This window comes from Lepeophtheirus salmonis, chromosome 8 (assembly GCF_016086655.4).
Source record: "Lepeophtheirus salmonis chromosome 8, UVic_Lsal_1.4, whole genome shotgun sequence".
NCBI lineage: Eukaryota > Metazoa > Arthropoda > Copepoda > Siphonostomatoida > Caligidae > Lepeophtheirus > Lepeophtheirus salmonis.
In genome coordinates this window covers 1,392,073-1,416,468 of record NC_052138.2, presented here as the reverse complement: position 1 = coordinate 1,416,468, position 24,396 = coordinate 1,392,073, and the positions used below count along the sequence as shown (strand labels likewise).

General features: G+C 33.6%; 4 protein-coding genes across 13 annotated transcripts; 2 read left to right on the top strand and 2 right to left on the bottom strand.

Annotated features, from left to right (window-relative positions):
- Window positions 1–3,552: 3,552 nt before the first annotated feature.
- CCT7 (chaperonin containing TCP1 subunit 7) lies at window positions 3,553–6,734 on the bottom strand. Of its 10 annotated transcripts, XM_071890433.1 has the most exons (7): window positions 6,509–6,621; window positions 6,121–6,222; window positions 5,605–6,070; window positions 5,186–5,545; window positions 4,350–5,128; window positions 4,255–4,284; window positions 3,553–3,997 (listed from the first exon to the last, which is right to left on the bottom strand). In XM_071890433.1, exons 3-7 carry the CDS (start codon window positions 5,858–5,860, stop codon window positions 3,761–3,763), a joined length of 1,662 nt encoding a protein of 553 aa, XP_071746534.1. In that variant the 5' UTR covers window positions 5,861–6,070; window positions 6,121–6,222; window positions 6,509–6,621; the 3' UTR covers window positions 3,553–3,760. The 10 variants fall into 10 exon arrangements, with proteins under 10 accessions (XP_071746534.1, XP_071746536.1, XP_071746538.1 ...); XM_071890435.1 differs by lacking the exon at window positions 4,255–4,284 and having other exon boundaries at window positions 6,473–6,626; XM_071890437.1 differs by lacking the exon at window positions 4,255–4,284.
- A 547-nt stretch (window positions 6,735–7,281) lies between these two features.
- Window positions 7,282–8,687, top strand: LOC121123711 (short coiled-coil protein B). The gene is made up of 2 exons (XM_040718835.2): window positions 7,282–8,077; window positions 8,423–8,687. The coding sequence occupies exon 1, from the start codon at window positions 7,365–7,367 to the stop codon at window positions 7,707–7,709; it is 345 nt and encodes a 114-aa protein (XP_040574769.1). The 5' UTR covers window positions 7,282–7,364; the 3' UTR covers window positions 7,710–8,077; window positions 8,423–8,687.
- LOC121123710 (DNA repair protein RAD52 homolog) lies at window positions 8,592–9,981 on the bottom strand. Its single transcript, XM_040718834.2, has 2 exons — window positions 9,503–9,981; window positions 8,592–9,425 (listed from the first exon to the last, which is right to left on the bottom strand). The coding sequence occupies exons 1-2, from the start codon at window positions 9,841–9,843 to the stop codon at window positions 8,870–8,872; spliced, it is 897 nt and encodes a 298-aa protein (XP_040574768.1). The 5' UTR covers window positions 9,844–9,981; the 3' UTR covers window positions 8,592–8,869.
- Window positions 9,982–10,557: 576 nt separating this feature from the next.
- Window positions 10,558–12,562, top strand: LOC121122456 (tRNA (guanine(37)-N(1))-methyltransferase). Its single transcript, XM_040717445.2, has one exon. The coding sequence runs from the start codon at window positions 10,665–10,667 to the stop codon at window positions 11,883–11,885; it is 1,221 nt and encodes a 406-aa protein (XP_040573379.1). The 5' UTR covers window positions 10,558–10,664; the 3' UTR covers window positions 11,886–12,562.
- Window positions 12,563–24,396: the final 11,834 nt, after the last annotated feature.

Genomic DNA, 24,396 nt, shown 5'->3' with positions numbered 1-24,396 from the left:
AGCCAGTCACGGAAATTTCCCCCTGGAAGGTACAGAAGGTTTGACCCCCCTGAAATTACTTATGTCATATAGATCATTGATTTTTTTTTTTTTTTCAGTTGGGTCTAGCCTCCAGACCCCTATGAAAATACCCTCTGGGCCATTTTTTTAACCATAAGTTACATCGGCAAAACTTGCACCAATGTATGGACATGTCAGGACATCATAAAATACCAAGACTGACAAAAAAAATAGCAGGTACAAAAAATTTCCAGAAAAACTAAAAGTGTTAGAAACTGAAAAAGTGTGCAAAATCCCCACCCAATAAATGGCTAAAATAAACGAAACTGTTCATATATTGTATAAAAGGGTGAATTCAGTTTAAAAACTGGAAATTATCATGCCTGAATGTTGTCCTACTAAATTCCCTTCTAATGCCATATATATCAAAATTACATTTTATCTCCATTTAAAAACTGGTAAATGGATAGCATTGCTTAGAAAATGACCTTAATGAAGTTCTATTGTTTTTGTGTTTTTTCATTAAGTGCATGTTGACGAAGATGACGATACTAGGGAGAAAAGTGAAGACACTGAAGAGGAGATTTTAAATCCACACTATTCATTGCAAATTTCTTTCTAATTTTTATTTACAAAATTTTTTAAAAGCATTCATTGGTACTTTAATGAGGAACAAAAATATACCAATATTTTTTTTTTTTTCGTATTTGTAAAAAAAAAAGTTATGGAGAATAAAGTCGTCGAAAAAATAATCCCTGATAACTGGTTCATTTTTGCAAATATTACAAAAATTATCTAATAAAATGTTTTGTAAATTGAAAATACTATTTGAATCTGTTAGAAGTTAACTTTTCTTTGCCCAAAATCCATCGTTTTGCGGCATCTCTTCTTAAAAATTGACAATTGACGTTTGATGAAAAAAAGAGAAAAAAATGGAAAAATTATTCAGAAAATGTCAGATATTTCCGTTAAATATCATATTCATGTATCAAATTTGTAACTAAACGAATCTCCAAACAGATTTCTACAAACTTTATTCCATCTACGAATCCAATATTCCAATGAAATCCTTTTCTTTTGGAGGGGGGGGGGGGGCTTGGAAAAAAAAAACTGCAATTTTCACCGATTTATTTTTTTGTCCATAACTTTTGGGTATAGAATAAGCCCCCTTACATGACACCCCCAAAAAAAAAAAAAATCACCACCCTCGTCTTAGCCTGATCAGGTTCAAATGAGGCACCAATGTCATGTTTGAGCCTCCTAGGTACAAGAGAGTGGGCATAAAACTCCCAAAACATTTATTATATATGTATAATGTATATACAGATAATTATAAAGGTGGATTACCACATAGTTATCACAGAGTCATAACTTATCAAGGACTCTTATTATTTTATTATGATTTTTTTTAAAGCTTTTTATTATTCATATTAAATCTATCTTCAAAGATCAATCTAAAAAAACAAATACTTATAAAATATATAGATATTTTGCAGATTTCTTCAAAAGATTGGCTTACATTTCGTATGAAAAAAAATATTTATCATTAGTTTGTATAAATTGCATTCGATTAGAATTAATTTAAAAAAAATCCAATATGAACATCTATATTAATAAAGAAAAGTTTATGTGTATGCATGTATGAATTTTTGAACCAAACGAAGGCATTTATGATCTAAGACATAGCAATGTAGCTCTCGCAGTCGTTTAGCATATAGCACCGAGCTGGTATACATGTATTTTTGAAATAAAAAGTAATAATGTAGACGTATTAATGAAATATTGCAGGCGTGTGCATGTAGCACTGAGTATATATACAGAGATTTTTTTTAGTGAGCGCTCTAGAGACAAAAGTACTCCCTAGCTCCTCAGTAATCACATCATATTAATATTTTTTTTCTCAAACTCATATTATTATTCTTCCATTCTTGAGGAGAGAACTCTATGAAGGTCCTTGAACCTCTATTGGACCGTTCAACTTTGGCATAACGATCATTTATGGAGTATTCATATCAAGAAGTTTCTTATGAAACAAGGCCAAAATTATAACAGTAATCCTTGCAATGGAGTGTCCAAAATTTCAAAAACGATCTCCAGTCTCCACTTACTCTTCGATACTATAGGGATTCTGACGAGGCTCAAAATAAATTATGGAGTGTTATAAACTATCTTTAGAATGGGAGATGCCGGTGAAGGAATGTTTATATCCAATAGAGGTTAGCACCCAGGATATGTATATCGTTGCTGACGCTCCTATATACCCATCTTTGGTAAACGAAATAGCATTGCGACACTATTTTTCTATATTTTCTAAGAACATTGAAGTCCAGCGATTAATCGTGCAATTCAGATTGAGGTTAGCTACGATTTCAGTATCATTCTTGAGAAAGTGTACTCAACCCCCTAAACTGAACCCTTTTATAGAACATCTTAAACGAAGAAAAATCAACGAAACATACACGAAGTTATCTGAGCTTTTAGTAGTAAACTTCTAACTTCGGCAAAAAAATGGTTTACTTATCGTAAATTATCCGGTACCAAGGAAACTTGGAAGTCAATTTTATAAAGACAAACGTGAAGAATGTCTCTTTTTCTGTATAATGGAGATCACTTATCATTTCTTGTGGGAATATCCTCTTTAAATATACTATATAGAGACGTTCTTTCGGTTTTACATAACCTATTCGGGTGCAAGCTCCAAACTAGTGGCTTTTTAACTTTTTTCGGCGGACAGTCAAAAATTAATGCTGTCTTTAATAAGGCACGTCATATTTTCTACGCCCGAAGGTCAAGGAAAGACACTGGAGGAGTTTTAAACATTGTAAAGCTGTACACGAATGTTTAAAAATATCTTTAATACCTAGTACTTTTTCTTGAGATCATAATCCCATAGGGATGATGGATTTGTTTATTATAGAATTTGCATATTTCTGTCATATTCGGGTTTTTTTTTTGTTTAAAGTTTGAAAATATATGAAATCCAAACAAAGGCTAAGAAAAAATATTTTGACGAAAGAACTCATATGAGTTGATTTAAGTGTTGAGTAGTTACGTGTGAGTGCGCTCATGAAAAATGGAGAGTAACATTGAGGATTGGATGGGAAGTTATCTTCCGTATTATTAAAGCAAAAAATTTCTTTTAGCCTACACCTACTTAATCCGGGATTTGTCGGGTACTACCGCTAGTTAAAAATTAGCTGATATATTAATAAGCTACTTGGAGGTGAATCAATATTTTTAAAGAAACAAGGAAGAAAAAAAATGATATTGAAAATAGATGCTTCGTTAACTGAAACGCTTTTTTAACAATTTTTTCTAATACATAAGAACTCAAATCTAGGTAGAAGGATTCAAGTTAAATTAACCACAATCCATACATTAAACATTTTCTTCATTGGATTTATTCAAGATCTTGGTTATTTTTTTGTTTGAACAAATGCCATCTATAACGGAATTAACGTCATCCTTCAGACATTTGATATTTTGAATGCAACTAAGGGCTGAGAACGTTCAAAGACTGAAAACACATAAAAGAAAACAGAAGACTGGGAATTTGGATATTGAATTTTTTATTATCAAGTTAGTTGATTAATTCAACGTTAAGAGTGTGTTATTAATAAAACAAGCCTTCGCAACGAGATCCTTGAAAGAAGTGCTTAAATAAGTAGAGCTTGGTTACACAATAAATGAGAATTCTCAATTCTTATTTTAATATAAAGTATGGAAGTATTATAACGCGAGTTCGTTTTGTTTATAAGATTTACATCATGGGTCTTCCACGACCACGCCCCATTCCAGGCATTCCTCCTCCCATACCTTGATCTCCTTGAGCTGCTCTGGGATTTTTAACCGTTTCGTCGACACTCAGAACTAGACAAGTTGCTTCTGATGCAGCAGTGATGGCATTGATTTTGACGATAGATGGTTCCCAAACACAGGCAGCAAAGTTGTCTGCGATGTCTTCTGTTAAAATGTCAACACCATACCAATTGTGTCCCTATAGCATATAGAGAGAAAGAAATTAATTAATCAATTCAAGTGAAAAAGTAAAAATAAAATAAAGGATACATTTCAAATGCACTGTAAAAAAATCTAATTACGAAAAGAAAAAGGGAACAGATATTCCATTATCATTTGATTGTTCAAACAGAAACTAAATAATCCTAAGAGACAGTCCGTCTCATATGTATAAATAAAAGATTTGACAAATAATCATCAACAAAGGAAGGTTAAAGACAACTCATTTTAACTTACAATTCCTCCTTCAGAACGACGATTTAAACTCTATTACAATTGTGGAAATGACAAATCATGCAAATATGTAAAAATATAAACTAAATTAGCCTCACCTGAGAGTGTTTTTGTCTGAGTTTGGTGAGAATATTTGTGGCGTCAAATCCAGCATTATCACAAAGCTGACGAGGAATGATTTCATAAGCCTTTGCAATAGCTCCGATGATGAGTTGCTCTTTTCCTTTAATGGTTTTTGAGTAATCTCTGAGGTATTTGGACAATTCCATTTCAATGGCACCGCCACCAGCAACGACACGATCGTTCTTCATTGCACGCCTGACAATCATAATAGCATCGTGAAGAGATCTTTCTGTTTCTTCCATGAATTGCTCAACGCCACCTCTCAGCAACAATGTACAAGTCCGGCTCTTTGTGCAACCTGTGAAGAAGTTGAATCTCTCTCCACCAACCTGATTCTCCTCAAACAATTCACATCTACCAAGGTTTTCATCACACAAGCCATTGACGGTCGTCTGAATGGTTCCTCCACAGGCCTTCATGGTTCTATTAAGATCCTCTTCCGTGACACGTCCAGCACAGAACATACTATGATCAGCAAAATACTGTGTCGCGACATCTCCAATGGGTAATTTGGATAAAACAACGTTAGCTCCACATTTAACCAATGCATCCAATTTATCAAAGAGGATTGCCCATTCGGCATCAACAATCTTTTGATACTCTTCCACGTTGTCAACTCTGACCTCTGCGTTATCCTTCTCAGCCTTTAATTCTAATTCAACATTGAGTAAAGCGATCTTTGGATTTTTAAAATGTTTGGACTGCATTTCGAATCCGGCATAGGAAAAGGTCTTTTTAAAGGCGACGCCAGGAACTATGTAGATAAGAGAATGTGAGTCTGATAAATTGAATTAAGTGTATGCGACATTACCTAGGGATGAATCTTCGAGGGATCCTCCTTGCACTTTCTTAATGCCAATCATGTTGAGGGGCATGAGAGGATCCAGGGTTTCGACGGCATCTACGACCATTTTCGCAAAGAATCCCTTTTGTTGATGGATGAGTTTGGAGCTAAGAGCAGTGGCAGCGCATTTTTCTAAGAGATCCCGCTTTCCATCGGGGATAGAGACGGAGAGCTCCTTGATTTTCTCAATGGAGAGCGTGGTTGCTTGGCGAACGCTCTTGATAATGAGGCGGGGATGAACGCCTTCCTCAATGAAGGACTTGCAGCACTTCATAAACTCCCCTGCGAGGATCACGACGGAGGTGGTTCCGTCTCCTACTTCAGAGTCTGCAAATAACAAAGACACGGGTCAAAGGGCAATCCCTAAGATTCACCTGGATTCTTACCTTGGGACCTGGCGATTTCCACAAGAGTCTTTCCAGCGGGATGAACCACGTTGAGAAGTCGAAGAACAGTTGCTCCATCGTTGGAAATGGTGGCAATCCCACGATCATTCACGATGAGCTTGTCCATTCCGCGAGGTCCGAGAGTGGATCGAACCGCATTTGAGACGGCCTCACAGGCATTGATATTCGAGATGATTTGTGACTTTCCTTGGGCCGTTTCCGTGCCATCCTTGAGGACCAAAATCATGGGCTGCATCCTGAGAATATTATGAATGTGTCGAGAATAGCGTGGAAAGGTCTAGAAACTTAGGGAGCCGGGACGAGGTTGAGGGATTTCAAATTTCACACACTACGCAGAAAATGTATCACGAAACCTCTCCCTCTCCTCCCCCTACTTGTTTCGTCTAGTACTAGTACACGCCTGCGCCCAGCCTACGACCTACTCCTTCCTTCCTTCTTTCATATTCTATGAGAGTATAGAATAATTATTTTTTACTTAGTAATATTAATACATACCATGGACAAATCCATGCTTTTGGGCTCTTGTTTACAAGCATATGATTATTAACTACCGGAAATTTCCTTCATACATCTTTCATTCAAATGCCATCGACTTTTCTAATGAATAATAATGATGAAAGCTAACAAAAATGGACTACTTTTTCGCTTATTTGCATTTTCAGTTACTTGATTTAATGGAAGCGATAAATAAATGTCTTTTTATCATATAATAATGTGCAGATTGTAATTTTGAAAGAGTAAAACAAGGTACTTATATAATATTATGGTGTGAATTTAATCAAACAATAACAATCTTTAAGAAAAATCAAGAAAATATGTCCAATTAATTTTTTTACCTCATAAATACCTTTACTCCAATATTTCATCCACATATTTCGCTTACTTATAGACTTGTAATTCAAATTTCTGGTATGAGTTGAGATACCCACGAATGCTAACTATTATGCTGAGTTTTAGAAAACTTAATTTACCACCGATATTATGGACCCTTTCAAATACACAAAGTTCAATTTCTAATTATTTTACTGTGACGATGAATATTTGCTACTTTAATTTGGAATTTGCGGCGTTTCCAAAGGAGAATCCCAAACATAATTTAAACTCGATTTGGAGCAAATTATTCTAGATTGTTTTTGTGTTGACGGACATCAAATGAAATGAGTCATAATAATGACACCTACGCTCGTTTGTCACCTTAGATTCTTACCGGTTTACGTAAAAAAACCCGCTGATTCAATATAAAGTCATGCCCATTTTATTTATTTGTAGGAAAAACCTTGAACAGTTATTCATAACTTATATTTTTATGGCAATTCGATTAATACTGAGGAAAATCGCTTCAAGTCTTATTAATTATTTCCTAGGGTATATTACTTGGATTATAGCAATCTGGATCTCTATACTTAATGATTAATAGTATTAATGAGATTAGAGTATCATTATATTATCACTAATTCCAATTTGTACAAAGAGTGTGGATTTTGTACAAAATCTATATGTGGCTGGTGTGAGAATGAAGTTGTATCAGGTGGGAGGGTGTGAAGGCATGAGATGCTGAAAGAGGGGTGTGTGTGTAATTTTGATTGGTGATGTGTAGGATCCATGCAAGCTAGTGCGTGAAAATCCTTTCCTTTTCTCTCTCTCTTATCTTTTCTCTGTCTTTCTGTACCTCTCTTTGGTTGGAAGAATAATATTTTATATAAATTTATATATAACCCAAGAATATCTGATTCCACAAAATGTCATCGGACAATAGTAATAGCGATTTGGACGAGATCCCAATGGCAGACGAGGGTGTAACAAGTCTAATGTCTGATCCTCAAGTCGCCGTGGATGAAGAAAATGATTCTGAGGAGCAAGAAGAAAAGGCTCGTCTCATCGCACAGGTCCTTGAGCTTCAAAATACACTCGATGATCTTTCTTGTCGCGTTGATAATGTCAAAGAAGAGAATCTTAGGCTCCGATCAGAGAACCAAGTCCTGGGGCAGTACATTGAGAACCTCATGGCAGCCTCTTCCGTCTTCCAACCTGCTAATAACGAAGCTAGTTGTGTTAAAAGTCCAACAACATCCATCAAGAAGTAAATGAAGCAGGGAATTCAGTTACCACTCCTTCATTCCTACCCGCCCCATTCCCCTCCTTTTATGTATCGATCCATCTATCGACTAGATAAACTCTCCACAAACCAAAGAATGAACCATCCAATAGATGTCAAATACTTCTTGATGCCCCTTTTCTTCATAGGGATCACGCCAAGACTCTCAGATTTAGTCCATAGATAGATAACTATTATTCTATTCTTTCTTCTTAGTTCATAGTGTGTATTGGCCTTCCCCCTTGCTCCTACGCCACGTTTTATGGAATCATGATGTACAATACACGAGAGAATGACGTGCTGAGCCTTTATATCATTTAAAACATACCGGACCAAACTCTACTTTCATCAAAAATAGTAGAGAAAAAAAAATAGCTAAATTTATTTTTATCAGTACTATTTTAGCACAATTTTTTTATATATATTTATTTGCAGAATCTCTGTCTTTTTTTTTTTAAATATCTAATTGATATTTATTATTCAGTTCATTTCTCTTGAATTGACACAAAAAGTAAATACCTACATAATATTGAGATCAAGTCATTTTGATGAAATCAAAAAGTAAAATCAATATTTCTTATTTTTTAAAGGAATGTTTTCTTAGAGAATCTCATGTTACTGAGTAATTAATTTTAATATAATATTTGGGTAATGATGTCCTATCTTTTCCTCTTCTTTACTATTATTACTTGTATACTAAAGTCAAGTAATGATGTACATAATTATCATCCAATTTCATCTTGGGAGCATTTTTTTAAAATACAAAAATAAAACATTATTTTTCGCCTGTTTTTACCTAGTATTATTTGTTTTTAAATATCTTTATATGTTTATAAATTTGTTGAACTTTCTGATTATAATAATTATTCCATTGTATAAGATATTTTTTTTATTACATACAATTCGATTTTTCTAATTACTACTATTATTTTCATAGTCTTAAAATAAATGGAGCCTTTTGTCTCAAGTCTTTTTATAATTTTTTTTTTTGTCATATATTTATATATATGATCCGTTACATGACTTATTTGTTGTTAAATAATAAAAGATAAAATAAAATATGGGAAAAGAAGTTGTTACATTTTTCAAATTGAGAAATGAAACCCCCCAAAAAAGAATCATGATAAATTGCAATAACCATCCCATTTCTCACTTACTCAAATTCTTAGAAAATCCATTACTAAGAGTCGTTTTATGTCCATTACAATTACTGGACTCTTTTCCAGCAGGAGATTCTATTTGCGACATCACGTTCCAAAATTCCAAGTCGTCCTGAATAAGGAGTAGTTCCTTAGAGGGAGATATTTGTTTGTCGGATGGCTCTTCCACACGTTGTTTTTTCTTTACACTCTCTTCAAACTCTTTTTGTTTTAATTTAGCTTTCCGTATACGTTCCACACGAAGAGCATCACTTTCCGCCCCATTTGCGGCTATATTGCTCGGAGTTGCAGAATCTTCTTTAAGAGAGGACTCGGGTTCCTTCTTTACCTCTGAGGGAAGGGGTCTTTTATGTGAGGCGTTGAGATACATAGAATCGTCAAGGTCATAGTCTAGTGTCTCTTTAGGTTTCTTATCTACTAAACGAACATAGTCTTTATCACTGAGACAATTCCCAAGTGCATTTCCGTAGCTTTTAAGAGCACGCTTCAACCCATCTGTGACTGATTCTTTTCGAGCTTTCTCTAGACTGAGTGCTTTGGATCGCCTATGAATGAAAAGTACAAAGGTGGTCATCATTCCATTGAGTAGTGTTTACTATTTAAAAAGACTAAATCACCCTACATTCCCTCACTAACTCCGTAGCCCACATCCTCATGAAAAGATCCATCTTTCAACTGCACCCGAACAAAGGCGGATACACCAACATAGAACTTCCCATTTATATGGTCCACAAAGTCAATACTAGAATTTGTCACAGAGTGGCTCCATCCGTTAAAGCCAAATATTTGATTTGCCAACTGTACCAATTTGTATCCCTCAATGTAAGCCACTCTTTGACCTCCAAATGCAGCGCGAGAGGAAATGTAGCCAGGGCCTAATCTCTTTTTAAGAGCTTTATCGATAGCTGCATGCTCTTGCTCTGTAAATTGATTCTCTCCAAAGGCCGTACGTGAGTCAGACATGTTTTATCGACGTCGTCGGAACTAATCCTGGATCATAAATTGTCCATTTCGAACCTTACATTGATATATTTTCAATTTTGTCTGATACAACTCCGGATGATAAAAATTAAAATAATAAGATTTGAAAAAGAAGGCAAGGGACTAGAGCTTCAAAGACCAGTGATACATATTCCCTCGCAACCTAGTAGTTTCAAATGTAATTTGCTCTATTTTCAGTGCTTTGGGCTTAAATGGGAAATCTATAGAGTATTCTTGATGCCGGCCGTTTTAGGGGGCCTAAATAATAAAGTTTTATAGTAAAGAATGTTGTAGATACAAATTAACTAATGGAAATAATAAGATATTTTCCACTAATTATCCTACTTTTCTCGTCCCTAATCCATGAAAAAAGAATAATAGTTGTTCATAGGGATTTTTAGTACATATTACTTTGATTACATTCAACTATCAGTGTTTTATCATTGGCATCAAGTAGATTTTAATCGAAGTATTGAGTCCTTTTTTTATTTTTAAAGCCATTTGATGGAGTAACATCTAGATTTTTTGGAAATTTGTTCACTTTACGTAGTCAAAATATGAGCTTTGAGCACCCAAGATGGCGTCTCCTTGAATTATGATGCAATTTATGACGTTTGTGAAAATTCTCTATTAATCTAAATATTAGTATATTACATTCTATGTTTGGGCTAAGAGTCCATGTTATAGGGATGCCCCTATTTTATTTTTTCACGTTGTAGAGTAAATAAATACTAAATAATAATATTAAAATGAGAATAGTGAGATACTAATTAAACTCAAGGATTGATTACTCTTGGTCAAAGATGTCAGTCAAATTACCTTCTTCTATTAGAGGACTGAAGCGATGGAATCCGGATCTTCTTAGTTTTATATTCCACATCCCTTCATTTACCATTCCAGCCACCCAAGTACCTGAAGTCATCAAGGACATCAAGTCTATGCTACTCAAAAGACCCAATTTCAAACCCATTACCTCTCAAAACGACCTACGAACAATCTACATCGACCCAGAGCATCTCTTAAAGGCCAAAGAGGCTCTAGTCTCTCTCAAACTAGACAAAGTGGAATGGAAAGATGAGGAAGTGAAATTAGAGGCGGACAACTGGCGTCCTGATGAAATACTTGGGGCCATTTTACCCTCTGGTGAAGAAGGGCTGTCCTCCTTCTCGACTATAGGGCACATTGCTCACGTCAACCTTAGGGATCATCTCTTACCCTACAAAGAACTCATTGGGGAAGTCATTCTACGCCACAAACACATTCGGACAGTTGTACGAAAAATCGATGCCATTGAAAACACGTACCGTAATTTCTCCATGGAGGTCATTGGAGGGGAGAAGGATAATTTTGAAGTGCTAGTCAAAGAGTCTGGCGTCAAATTCAAGTTTGACTTCTCTAATGTATATTGGAATCCGCGACTTTCTACTGAACACGATAGGATAACGGAAATGATACAATCCTCGGATGTTGTTGTTGATGTCTTTGCTGGAGTAGGACCCTTTGTTGTTCCCATTGGTGTCAAGAAAAAACCCCATCTCATACTAGCCAATGACTTGAACCCAGCCTCTTTCAAATATCTTAACATCAACAAGGAACTAAACAAGATCAAAGGGAATTTTAAGACTTTTAATCTTGATGGACGCGATTTCCTCAAGAGAATCGTCAAGAAGGAGCTTCACGCCCTCGACACTCAGAGAAAAGTACATGTAGTCATGAATCTTCCTGCAATCGCTATTGAGTTCCTGGACGCCTTTGCCTCACTCTTATCTGAAGAAGGTGAATTAAAGAGTTTTCCTGAGGAATTAAACGTTCACGTATACTGTTTCTCCAGTGCAGAGGATCGGACAGAGGATGTGAGACATCGAATCAAGTGTGTTATAGAAGAAATTAGAACGGAAGAAATCACAGTGTCTTTTGTTCGTAGTGTTTCTCGAAATAAAGACATGTATAGAGCCTCATTCAGAATGATTGAGGCAGTCCTATTGAGTCCAAGAGCTAAAAAACGAAAGTTGAACAATGATTAATTTATGTATCATTTCTAATATAAAACAATCAAGGACGACGGATAGTGTGTAATTAATTTATTTTTTCGATAAATCAAAACGTAAAATATACATGAGTAACGCTACAAATTAGGCCTAATTAATTAAAAGAGATTGATAATAAACTAATTATTTAAAAAAAAAACTAATTTTGTGGTTGTGATACAGAATAAAAGTAAGAATAATAAAATATAGTGTATTTATAAATAAAAATTTCAAAAAACGATAATAATAATTAATTTACAGAAATGATCAGGCTCATTCAAAACTCAAGTTAACATATAGGTAATTTATGAAAATTAGATTCGTGGTTAAAATTAAATGTGTTGTTTTTTTCTTCAAAAATAGAGTCTTGGGTGTAATTTTTATACACGATGTTTAAGGGGAAAAAAATAATTTACAGTATTCTTTTATATTTTTTTTTTGTATTTTCTTTTTTTTTGTATTTTTTTTAGTGATTTTTAAAAAGTATTTTTTTTAAAATCTATTTGTAATTTTTTTTAAATAATAATATATATGTAAGTAATTAATTATTCTTGGGATTTAAATATGTACTGGAATATACATTAAAAGGGCCTGATGTATTCGCATAAAAATTATTGATGATAGTTGCAAATCTTCAATCCCCGAGTAATCTTTACGCCTCAGAAAAAAACAAAGTCAAATTTTCAAAACGCAAATCCATCAACTCGAACGGAGTAATTTCATAAAGAGTATCATAAAAATGACTCGAGAATTGCTGCAAAGGTTTAAATTGCAGAAGCTAAACAGACCCAATTGGGGTTTGGCGGAAGAAGTTCATGCCCCGCAGCCAGAGGTTGAAAACCCATGAACAAAAAGCAGCGAAGAATAGATCTTAACTCTTCTTTCTCTCCAATTGTATGACGATCTATGCAGATGACCACATGAGAAGCACCTAGTGACTCCTCGGCATATTCGATAATTCGAACAAATGCTTCCTAAACGAACGAAATAAATAAAAGTTAATCAAAGCGTGAGGGGAAAGCAGATAGCAACTAAAAGGGAAAAAATACCTTGGATCCTTCGCGAATTTGTTTAGCCGAGGCGGAAATGTACAAATTACCTTTCCAGAGCACGGCTTCCCATCCGGGAAGTTCATCAGAATCATTATAATTGACGTCTCCTAGTTTATTGGTGTAAATTCGAAAAGACAATCGGAGAGTATGTTGGATTTTCTTAACCTGACCATCGTCCAAGACTCTCAATCCTTGGCTGACGGGGTCAGAGGGATTCCGACATTCCCCCACTCCAGTGCCCTAAATTTGTAAAAAAAAAAAAAAAATTATCCTATGTAACACACTAAGTACATACTAAATATATAAAAAGAAATACTCCCAGTACTTCTCAGTACATAATTAATTAAACGGTCAATCCCGCAATCATTGCTCAACACATAGGAACGCAACAGTTTCTTTTTTTGCGTGTGTCTACTTATGCATGTATTAATGGATACATGATTAAATGTAGCGCTGGGAACTTGAAAATGTCTTGAATAGGAAAACTGTACAAGTTGCAACCAAATAATAAAATGAAGAACTTTAAGTAGACTTTCGACTAAGATAATACTATGTTTGATACATAAATGATGTGATTACCAATTATTTTGAAGAATATTACTAATTAATTAGCCCCTCCCCCCACATTTATAATACTTTTAAATATATAAGGAATAGAAAATAGAACATCAATGTATGTATAATAGTTGGTAATTAAACAGACTCCCTGTTTTCATGAAATAAAACATTATGAGAGCTACAAATTGTAACTTGATCAATCTGCTTATACCAGTTTGAAGTTACACAATATATAATATTATACAAAGGCAATTATTATCACATCAACTAAGTACATGTGTACCTCTGGGATATCCCAACTGGAGTGGGCGACATCAGGAGTGCCGCCTAGGCCCGGTACCGAGCGTGATGTTCACTTGGCGAGCGGAGTGAGGAGAGTTGGTGGGGCTATCAGGGGAGGCAGTTGCTCCCGAGATGAGCTCGGATATTGAATCATTTAAATCCGATATTAATATAGATTGTTTATTCTTTTTATTCATTTTGATCACTTTTTTAGCAGCTTTGATCCTTTTCAAACGAGTCGAACAGCGAAATAGACAATTCCTTCCGGAAAATAATCTGCAATAAAGGAGTAAAAAAATAATAGGATTAGTTACATTATATTACATATTTAAAACAACAAGTGAGACGTGGGGAATTAATTTGATGGGTAGTAGTACCCTTGATGATAATGCTCGGATATATTATGAATAAGATCCATGAAGAAGTTTGAACAGACTAGTAGTATATCAATGCAAGAGAAAATGTTCTAACTAAGAAATAGAAAATGAATTTGTCAAAAGAGGGAAATGAATGAAAATGAAGCTTAATTGCGAATCTAGATTGAGGATGAAAGCCTAAAATCTAAGGAAGATGAAGGAAAGCCAGAGAATTGACAAACAAAGAAGGGGCAGACAAGTGACAACCTAAGACGAATGAATATGAAGGTTACCGCCTGCGAAGAAGCGTCCACCTATCTACGATTGCAAAGACTCTGACATCATATAAAAATAATGAAAGGCTATAACCTATTAAGTAATAAGAAAGTAATATAATATTAAAAAGAATTAGGGAAAAAGTGGCCTCAAATTCCAGAGCAATTCTACCTTAACAACGTTTCCACTTGTGAATATAGCGAGAACTGACACGATTTCCTTATATTTACTATATATAATATAATATTTGAGTACTAGTATCACACAGAAATAGAGAAAGAAAGTGAAGCAGAGGAGGAAAGAAGAAAAAGAAAGGGAGGCGTCATTAGAGATGACGTCATTCCCTTATTCCCAAATTGAGTCTCATTCCTATTTCACTCCTTCTTTTGTCTCTTTTGAGGAAGGGAAGGTGAGCATTGATCAAAGGAGTAAGAGAGTAAAGCTGGATGAAATATTGGAATTTGCTCTTAAATGTTATATATATGTATAAATACTATATAAATTTCCAGCCCTATTCTGTAGCTTGCTAGACGGTGGGATGACAGATCCTTCACATACAGCCCCTTCGCTTATACGTACAAATGTAGACGTAATTTTTTAGTGCCAAAAGGCCATGAAAGTGTGTGGGAGGGATGATGTGATCAATGTTATGTAAAGTAGTCTTTCTTTTTTTGTTTTGTTTTTGTAAGATTTCAACTATTTTTATAATAACAAAAAAGCTTGATGCGTAATATTTTCCATTGCATAATTAGTTTACATTTAGTAGAGCAGTCATAATAATAAATTAGCTAGTAAAAGGATTCAAATCCCCCCCCCTTCTCCACTTCAAACTTTGCTGCTATTAAGTTATAATGATAAAAAGTACTAAATGGCTTATTCCTTGTTAGCAACAAGATTATCAAAGAGTTTAAAATACAGTTAGAGGAAATAATTTTTGAATTCCAAGCACTTCAATAATTCAAAGTGCAATATCAGAAGCGTCCACAGGGTGTGGGCTGGAGGGACCGTAGCCCCCCTAAATTATGAAATTTTTGCTATTCAATAAAGATTATTTTGGTAGCTATGGATTTTGAAAAAAATTCCAAAAAATTTAATATTTGAAATTTTTTTCCAAAAAATTTTATTTTCTGTGAACAGCCATAGATTTTTGAAAATTTCTTCAAAAAATTTAATATTTGAAATTTTTTTGCCAATAACTTTGAATTTTTGATTTTATTTTCCAAAATATTTAATGTGTAGTAAAAATAATGTGAATTTTAGAATTTTTTTTTCCCAAAACATTAAATTTTCTATGTATAACTATGGATTTTTGAAAAAAATTTCCAAAAAATTTAATATTTAAAATTTTTTTCAAAAAATTTAATTTTCTGGGAATAACTATAGATTTTTGAAATTTCTTTCCAAGAAAGTATTATTTTAGTGAACAACAATTTTAAAACTTTTTGTAAATAGGTATGGATTTTTGGAAAAAAAAACATTAATTTTTAGTGAATAGATGTAGATTTTAGATTTTTTTTTAAAAAATTTAATATTTGAAATTTTTGGTGATTAGCGACGGATTTCTGATTTTTTTTTCAAAAAATTTTAATTTTAGAATTTTTTCTTAATAAAATTACAAAAACTAAAAAAAAATCAATCCTATTCCTATGGATGTTTATCGCTATCAGGACCAAGTTCTCTTAAGCCCGTTTGATTGTAATACATCAAACTTTGCTGGAGGATGCATAATATGAATTAATGTTTTGAAAATCAAGTATTTATCCTGGATAAGTACAACTCCTTATGAAACGACTTAATTATAGCAATAAAGGACTCTGAATTAATAATTGTGATATGTGAGCTACATAACACGTATTAAATAACTTTACGTCATTTTATTTGTATAAAATTACCTATAAATTGAAATAGAACATCGTAGTGAAAACAACTGTTTAACTCTGCAAATATCCATTTATTTCTAATTATGCTTTATGTAATTAATTGAGTACATCGGTGTATTTAATTTTTTGTGCATAATTTATATCATGTTGTTGTAAGAACATGTCAAAAATAAATTAAGAGACTTGGATTGGCGGATCTATTAGACTAGTGTTGAGTCAGTCCCTATTTATTCGGTCCAGTTTAGTCTTAGGGTCTGTCCTATCAGTCTTCAGGACCGGACCGTTGATCTTTCAGACTGTTGGTAATAGAAAATATATTTAGAAAAAGAAGAAATAAACTTGAATGATGTCATCAACGACTAAACTTAATAAATTTTTAGGACCGTTATGCAGTACTGAACTGGATTTGAACGAGACTGAACTGGATTTGAACGAGACTGAACTGGATTTGAATGAGATTGAACTGGATGGACTACAGTCATCAGTCCTAAATACAGACCAACACAACAACTAGTGTCGTGTCTGTTCTTATTTAGGACTGCGGTCCAGTCCAGTGCCCCTTGTTGTTCATTACAGAATGTAAAATCGCTCTCTCGTGACCTCACTATTTAAATATACTTGAAATGTAGACTTTATTATATACCAAGTGCTCCGCTAAAATTTGACCATTTTGAATTTTAAACTTCAACAAGACATAATTTATAAATTAATTATGGAACTTCAACAAAATAAATACGATCAATAGATGAGCTCCCTTAATCATTAATATAGCAGCGCCGTTAGTGGTCATGAGGACTTCCAGGCGTCAGTAGAAGGCCTGGTGCCGCTGTAGTCCTCTATCATGGGCGTACCAGTGCTAGTACTACAGGCCTTCCGCTCGGCATGTAGCCAAAAGGTTTAGTCAAGGGTGTTAGCATCAGGACTGTAGGGATCCAAAAGAGTATTGCAACGGAGGAGATGGGCTTATTTCATTGCTGGTATCAAAAGTGGCCTCTTCACCCTCACAAGGCTCTTTCCATCCCCTTTTTTGATAGCACTCTGGACAGTCTGGTGTGAAATCCCGAGATCTCTTTCATGGGTCCATATGGACTTGAGGGGAATAGTCTGGGCTGTTTTCTTTAACTCCTCCGGATCCAGTTTGGCCTTTTTAATAGAGCCCTTCTTCCTCTCGAGTGTTTCGGACTTGCTCCCGGCGTAAATGGTGGTCCTGAAGAAGCCCAACAGCTTGGACTACGCGCATGGAAATTTATAGATTGTTTGATTTGTAGCTAATTGTTTATGCTTTCATATATCGAAATATGAATTAATTGGAAAATATATATCCTAGTATGAGGGGTAATGTACATTAATAAATTTTGATTTCTGTTTATTTCTTCGGCCAACGAAGTTTTTTTTTTTTTTGTCCTCTGATTGTTTGTTAGTCAACAGGATTATGGCAAAAGGTACAGATCGATTTTGATCAAAACTTAGTACAAAGCTTATATATGGTCACTGTAAGAGGCTATTAAATTTAAAGAGTTCAAGTTCTAAGTCAAAGTAGTACAGAACGTGAAAAAGGCATAATCGACTATAACTCTGGAACATATATAGGAGCAGAGCTCAAATTGCTGTCCCTATGTATATTTAATACCTATGCTTCATACAGGAGAAAATCCAATTTATGAAAAATCCCCATAGGTGGAGATTTACTCTCTTCCGAGTGCCCATTCTTGTTACCTCCGTAACGAAGTTGAAGCGGGGTTATGTTTTTGCTTCTGTTTGTCTGTTAGTTTTTTTAACCCAATTCTTTGACCTAATTCATACAAATTGAAAGGTTGCGTTAAATATACACAAAAATCAACCAGAGAAAAATTGACCACAATAAAAAGAGGAGAGGCCCAAAAATCGATGCACCCATCAGTGAACCGACTTTTACATTATTTTTTATTCTTGAGGATTGAATACACATATAAACATACATGTATATCTGGTTTGTTTTTTAGCTGGCCCGTTAATTTGTAATCTGTAGTATAAAAAAAGAAATTTTCTTTTCCTTAGCCGTTGTCATTATTATTTAATTCCTGAGTAGTGAACATCCTTTCCTACAATAACATTCAAAACCTGTTTGAACGTTTGTGTGTGCTCATAAAATACGGAGCCTAGGCCTGAGGATTTATTGCGGAGTTATAATTGTAAGTCCGGGTTATACTTACAGGGGAATTGAAGATCCATATCGGAGTAATTACCACAAATGTCCTTGTTTATATCCTTTTCTCCTTTCGTTTATAGCCACAGCTGATTGTAGCTGATCTAGTGAAACGTTATAGGCATTTTTCTTTCTCGACTCCAAAACATTCTTCACATTGTTAGGGTTAGGGCTAACATGTCCATTTTAGTTTTAGTTTTTTAAATCATGGATTTTTGAAAATTTTTGGAAGAAAAAATATTTTTCAAAATTTAATTTATCAAATTTTTTTTACAATATATTTTATTTTTGTGAACAGTTATGGATTTTGAATTTTTTTTCGAAAGACTTAATTTTTTATGAGTAATTATAGATTTTTGAAAAAAAAAATTCCCAAAAATTTAATAGTTGAAATTCAATTTTAAAAACTTTTTTTCTCAAAATTTTTATTTTCTGTGTAATATCATGGATTATTAAATTTTTTTATTTATAATTGAATATTTGAATTTGTTTACCAAATAATTGAATGATTCAATTTATATCCCCAAGAAAATTAATATTTAAAATGTAATTTTTCAAATTTTTTCCCTTATTTTTTTTTTGTGTGGATAGCTGTAAGTTTTTGAAATTCATTTCAAAAAATTTAATTTTTTGTGAATAGCTATTGTTTTATTAATTCCAAAACGAATCCCCCTTCCCCCAAGAAATATACGTCTGCGAACGCCCTTGCATTGACAAAAAAAAAATTAAAGTTAAGAATCAATAGCTTAATCATGTATAGATACAATATATCATATTGTATTTTTGATGTAAATTGTATAACAATTCTAAAACGACATGTTCGTTGCTAAAAGTTCGTTCACATCTTCTCTCTAGCTAGCCGTCCATTGTTTTAGAAAAAAACGAACAAACAGAATGTACTACATACATAATCATATAACTATCTATTGCGTAATACAAAGTCCTAAAGAAGAAGGTTATCAGGAATCAATATCACTTATCAGTAATCCTGCTCTTAGTAGTAAGTGCACTCTTCAATGCTTCATAATTTTTTTAATAATAAAATATGTAGGAAATTCCATCAGGTCTCTAAGGAAATGAATATACAATTAGACAGGGATTGGCAACTTTTGAGACATGGAGTGTCAACTTTAACATTTCTAATCAATGGGTGTGCACCTATTTACAATAATGTTTAAAAACACACAAACTACGGGAATAGGTTCTTATTTGCACGTGCCAGTGAGGAGCACACATGCCACAGGTTGCCGACCCCTGCCATAAGGTATCAAATATGGAAAATTCCTTTAATAATGTTTCATAAAATAAAATATATTAGTTTGATTAAAAGCCAAGGTTCATTATTATCTAACTCATTAATTAAATCACCGGTAACTAGATAATTACGTGATAAAATTATCGTTAGCCAACTCTTAATTGAGAATAATAAATTCCCAATTATGCAGTGCTCCTGACAATTTGAAGAATGTTTTAGAGGAGAACAGCTTAACTGGCATGAGATTTTATTAGATCAACTGGGACGTCCATGGGGGGCTGGAGGGGCGATAGCCCCCTAAGGAGTTTTGGCTTTTTACTAGAAAATTTAATATTTGATTTTTTTTTTATAAAAATTAATTATTAAATTTAATTCAATTTTTCTAATTTTTTACCAATATAATTAATTTTTTGTCAGTAACTGTGGATTTTTGAAATTTTTCCCCGAAAAATTTAATATTAAAAAAAAAATTTAATTTAATTTTTGAAGGAAAAAAATATAATTTATTGCAAATAGTTGTGGATTTTTAGATTTTTTCTCCAAAAATTAAATATTTGAAAAAAAAAATTGAAAAAAGTTTGATATTTAAAATTTTGTCCCCAAAAAATTTAATTTTTTATGAATAGCTGTGGATTTTTGAAATTAGAAAAAAAAAAAAATATTTCTTTATATATTTGATATTTTTATTCAAAATTTAATATTTAAAATTTTTTCGAATTTTTTTTCCCCAGAAAAATTTACTTTTTCAAATTTTTTTTCAGAAAAATTTAATTTCTCGAAGTTAGAACATTGTTTCGTTTGAAACCAAAAACCAAAAAACCAAGCCCTCGCTCCCCACCCCCAATATAATCCTACTGACGCTCGCTCTTGGTCAGCTACAAGCAGATGTGACCAGGGGAAAAGGTAGTAAACAAGGATATAGGCAAGAATTACTCTAATGCCGATCCTCAATTCTACTCTGACCTCATATCATTATATTTATAGAAGTGTCTGTGTAAAGAAAAAACTAAGTATAGCGATCAGAAAAGGAAAAACGGTTGTTGCATGTGCTCTTTCTTTGTTCATTATTTAATAAGTCGTGGGCGTGTTAACATCTCCCTCTAAAAGAAGAATTATTGCCTATCTTTGGTATAAATTGATTTAAAAATTCATAATAAAATAAACATTTTATAAATATAATTATAATGTTTTTATAGCAATAATGTTATTACAATTACTAAACCATATAGCAGGCAGCTGATATTAACAATGATCTTAATTCAGTAATACCATATACTTTGCTCCGGCCTCTGCCTCACGCTCTTACACACATCTCATATCTAGTTAAATTAGACAAGCAGCCGTGAAAGGAAGTTTAAACAAAAGTTCCCACTCCATATATACCGTGTGTAGCGAAATCATCTTTACACTTCGTTTAGGCTTTTTGTGAATACAGTAAAATTGCTCTGATCAAACACTTAAAAACAAGAAACTAGATCTTCGTCAGTATCTTAGAAGGCAAGAAAATGCCATCTGAACGTGACCAACGAATTTCGGTCCGCGCACTTTTGGACGCTGGCAAGAAACCAACGGAAGAGAGGTTGTTATCATGGGTCCAAACCAACTAACCGGACATGAAAGGGGTGTTACAGAAGGATGATGCTCCTGCACACACGTCCAAAAAAGCCCAGAAGTGGTTGGAGTACAACTTGGCCAAAGAAAATGTGGGCCCCAACTTACCGGATGCCAAACCATTGGACTTCACTTTTGGGTGCATATTGAGGAGTCCAAGGCCTGATCCGTCCGTCACCCAAATATCAAGAACCTCAAGGACACCGTCAACGAGCACTGGGTTGCTATGTCTGTGGACTACATCCGCAATGGGTGCAAGGCCTTCCGTGGCCGCTTGGAAGCCATCATTGCTGCCAAGGGATGATAAATCGATGATTAGGGTAGCCAAGACATCCTATTATTTATTTTAATTTTAGTGACATATTCTATTACAAATGGTTGCAGAAATACATCTTGATAAAGTTCTAGATTGAAAGTGTAAAGATTTTTTCGCCACACCCGGTAGAAGGGAAATATAGACAGGAATGACACGAATATCGATTTTCAATTCTACTCTAAGTCCAACAAAGACTTACACTGAAAACTATGGTAGTGATAATTGTAAAAATCCCCGTTAGGATACACTTAAAAAAAAGTAAATGTTGTTAAGCAGCAAGGTATCAGCGCTCTTATTAATTTCTAACGGTAGTACTCTGCATTGCCGTGGTTATTAGGTGTCATCAAACAGACACACTTTACTTAAAAATATAGAAGATAACTAAACAAGAAATCCTCAGTGCTACACGTAGAAAGGTTTATATAAGGTTATACCATCATTTAATTGGGCTTGCTAGAATTTTCAATTTGATGTATACTCTACGGACAGCTGGGCAAGACAGACGGATTTTAAGGTCGTAGAATTATACTACGGTATACTAACAGTATATAGTCAGTGATGTAAATCCGGTGGATTTTTTATGTGATCCGTATTTTGAAATTGGTACTCTGAAGAATGAATTTTATTTTCCTTAGCAGTTGTCCTTATTATTTAGCTCCTGTCTAGTGAACATCCTTTCCTAAATGGATTCAATTATATTCAATATCTGATCCAACATTCGTGTGTGCTCAATAAAGACAACCCCGAGAATTTGTTGTGAAGTTATAATTGATAGTCCTTGTTGGACTCAGAGTAGAATTGGGGATCGGCATCGGAGTAATTATAGCAAATGTCCTTATTTATATCCTTTCGTCCTTGTCACATGTCACTTGTAGCTAATCTAGTGAAACGTCATGTATATTCTTTCTCTCCTTCAAAACATTCTTCAAATTGTCAGGGTTACCATATTGATTTTCGGTACATGCCCTTTGTAAACAGGATTTTCATGACTACATATAATACTAGAAATAATATGATTAACAGTAAAAATGTATACTCTTTGACGTCACTATTAAAAATCCTTGTTCAAATTAAACATCAGTCGGAGAAGCGTATTGGTATAAACTTGGGTTTCTATTAACCTTGACACGTAGTTACTTAATAGATACATGTTTCCTCCTTAAGAATAATCATAATAGCTGGAGAAAAATTAATTAATATGACATTTTGTGAGGAAAAAAAGAGCACGATGAGAATGGAGGGACGAGACATATAGTACTACTGAATTAAGGGTTTTAGGACAATTTGCCGAATGCCTTACAATTTACTATTCCATATTTTGATAGTTGCAGAATAATGGTTTCTACATATTTTATCTCTTCTAAATGATTTATTTTAGTTTCATGTGAGGTCTTAAAGTTATTCATTTGAAATAAATAGCTGTGGATTAAAAAAAAAATTCAAGAAATGTAATTTTACAAAAAATCCAAAAATATATATATATAATTCTGCAGACGTCTCTGTGAGTTTTATATTATTAAATCAAAAATTATATGTTTGTCAACGCCTAGTAACAAATTACAAAAGAGTGCAATCTTAATATTTCATATTTCTTTAACTTCTGATTATTTTCATGAATGGCAATCACAGTTTTACCTCGCTAATACAAAAATGTAGCTTGTATTTTGATGTGAACTGTCATTGATTCTGTTTTTCTTTTCTCTCTGAATCAGCGTTCTGAACGTTGATTAGCTAAATTAAAATAAGATTTTGTTAAGGTGTGAACAATTATTGAATAATAATTCCATAGTTTGGAAGAATTGGCTCACAACCATCTAATTTTCGGCTTTATTTATCTTTCTTTTCAGATGAAAGGTTGCCTGGTAAATATAAGTTACGACGTGCAATAACACAAAGTGTTTCTACGCCTCTCTTACCCACATTCATTGTATGACCAATTTGAAAATATCACTTTAAATCAATGAATAATTATGCCCGATTTTAAATTCAAACATTTATTCAAAAATGGAAATAATTTTTAAGAAGATCCAAAAGCTATTTAATATAAAATCCTAAAAGAATTGTAAATACAGAATAGTTAAGTACTTCTTTTTAAATAATATTTTTAGTATTTCCATTAAGATATATTATAAGCCCTTTTACTATGAACGAAGCATCCAACCTAGAGAAGGGATCTGTGTAAAGAAAAATTTTAGTTTGGTGAAAATAAAAGGGGAAAAAACCCCATTGTTGCGTGAGCACTCTCATCTTTTTGTTCATTATTTAATAGGTCGTCGTGGTGTTAACTTCTCCGTCAGAGAAGATAGCATGATTACTAGTGATGTAAATCGTGTATATTTACTTAGTTCTCCCGTTTTTTTAGAATTGGTAATCTGAAGAATGAGTTTAATTTTCCTCAGCTGTCGTGATTATTATTTAACTCCTTTCCTGCTACATTCAACTATATTCAAAACCTGATTGAACAAAGTGTGCTAAAAAAAGATGAAGAGTAACCTTGAGGATTTGTAGCAGAGTTATCATTGTGAGTCCTTGCTGGATTTGTAGTAGAATTGAGGATCGTCGTTGAGTTATTCTTCCCAATGTCCTTGTTTATTTCCTTCACCCCTCCTCCCTTGTTAGAGTTTATCTATTGAAACGTCAAGACAGTTACGCTGCTTTCCCCCTAAAACATTCTTCTAATTGTCAGGGGTACCATATTTCTTTTAACCAGCCCAAAATATAGACGATTTTCATCACT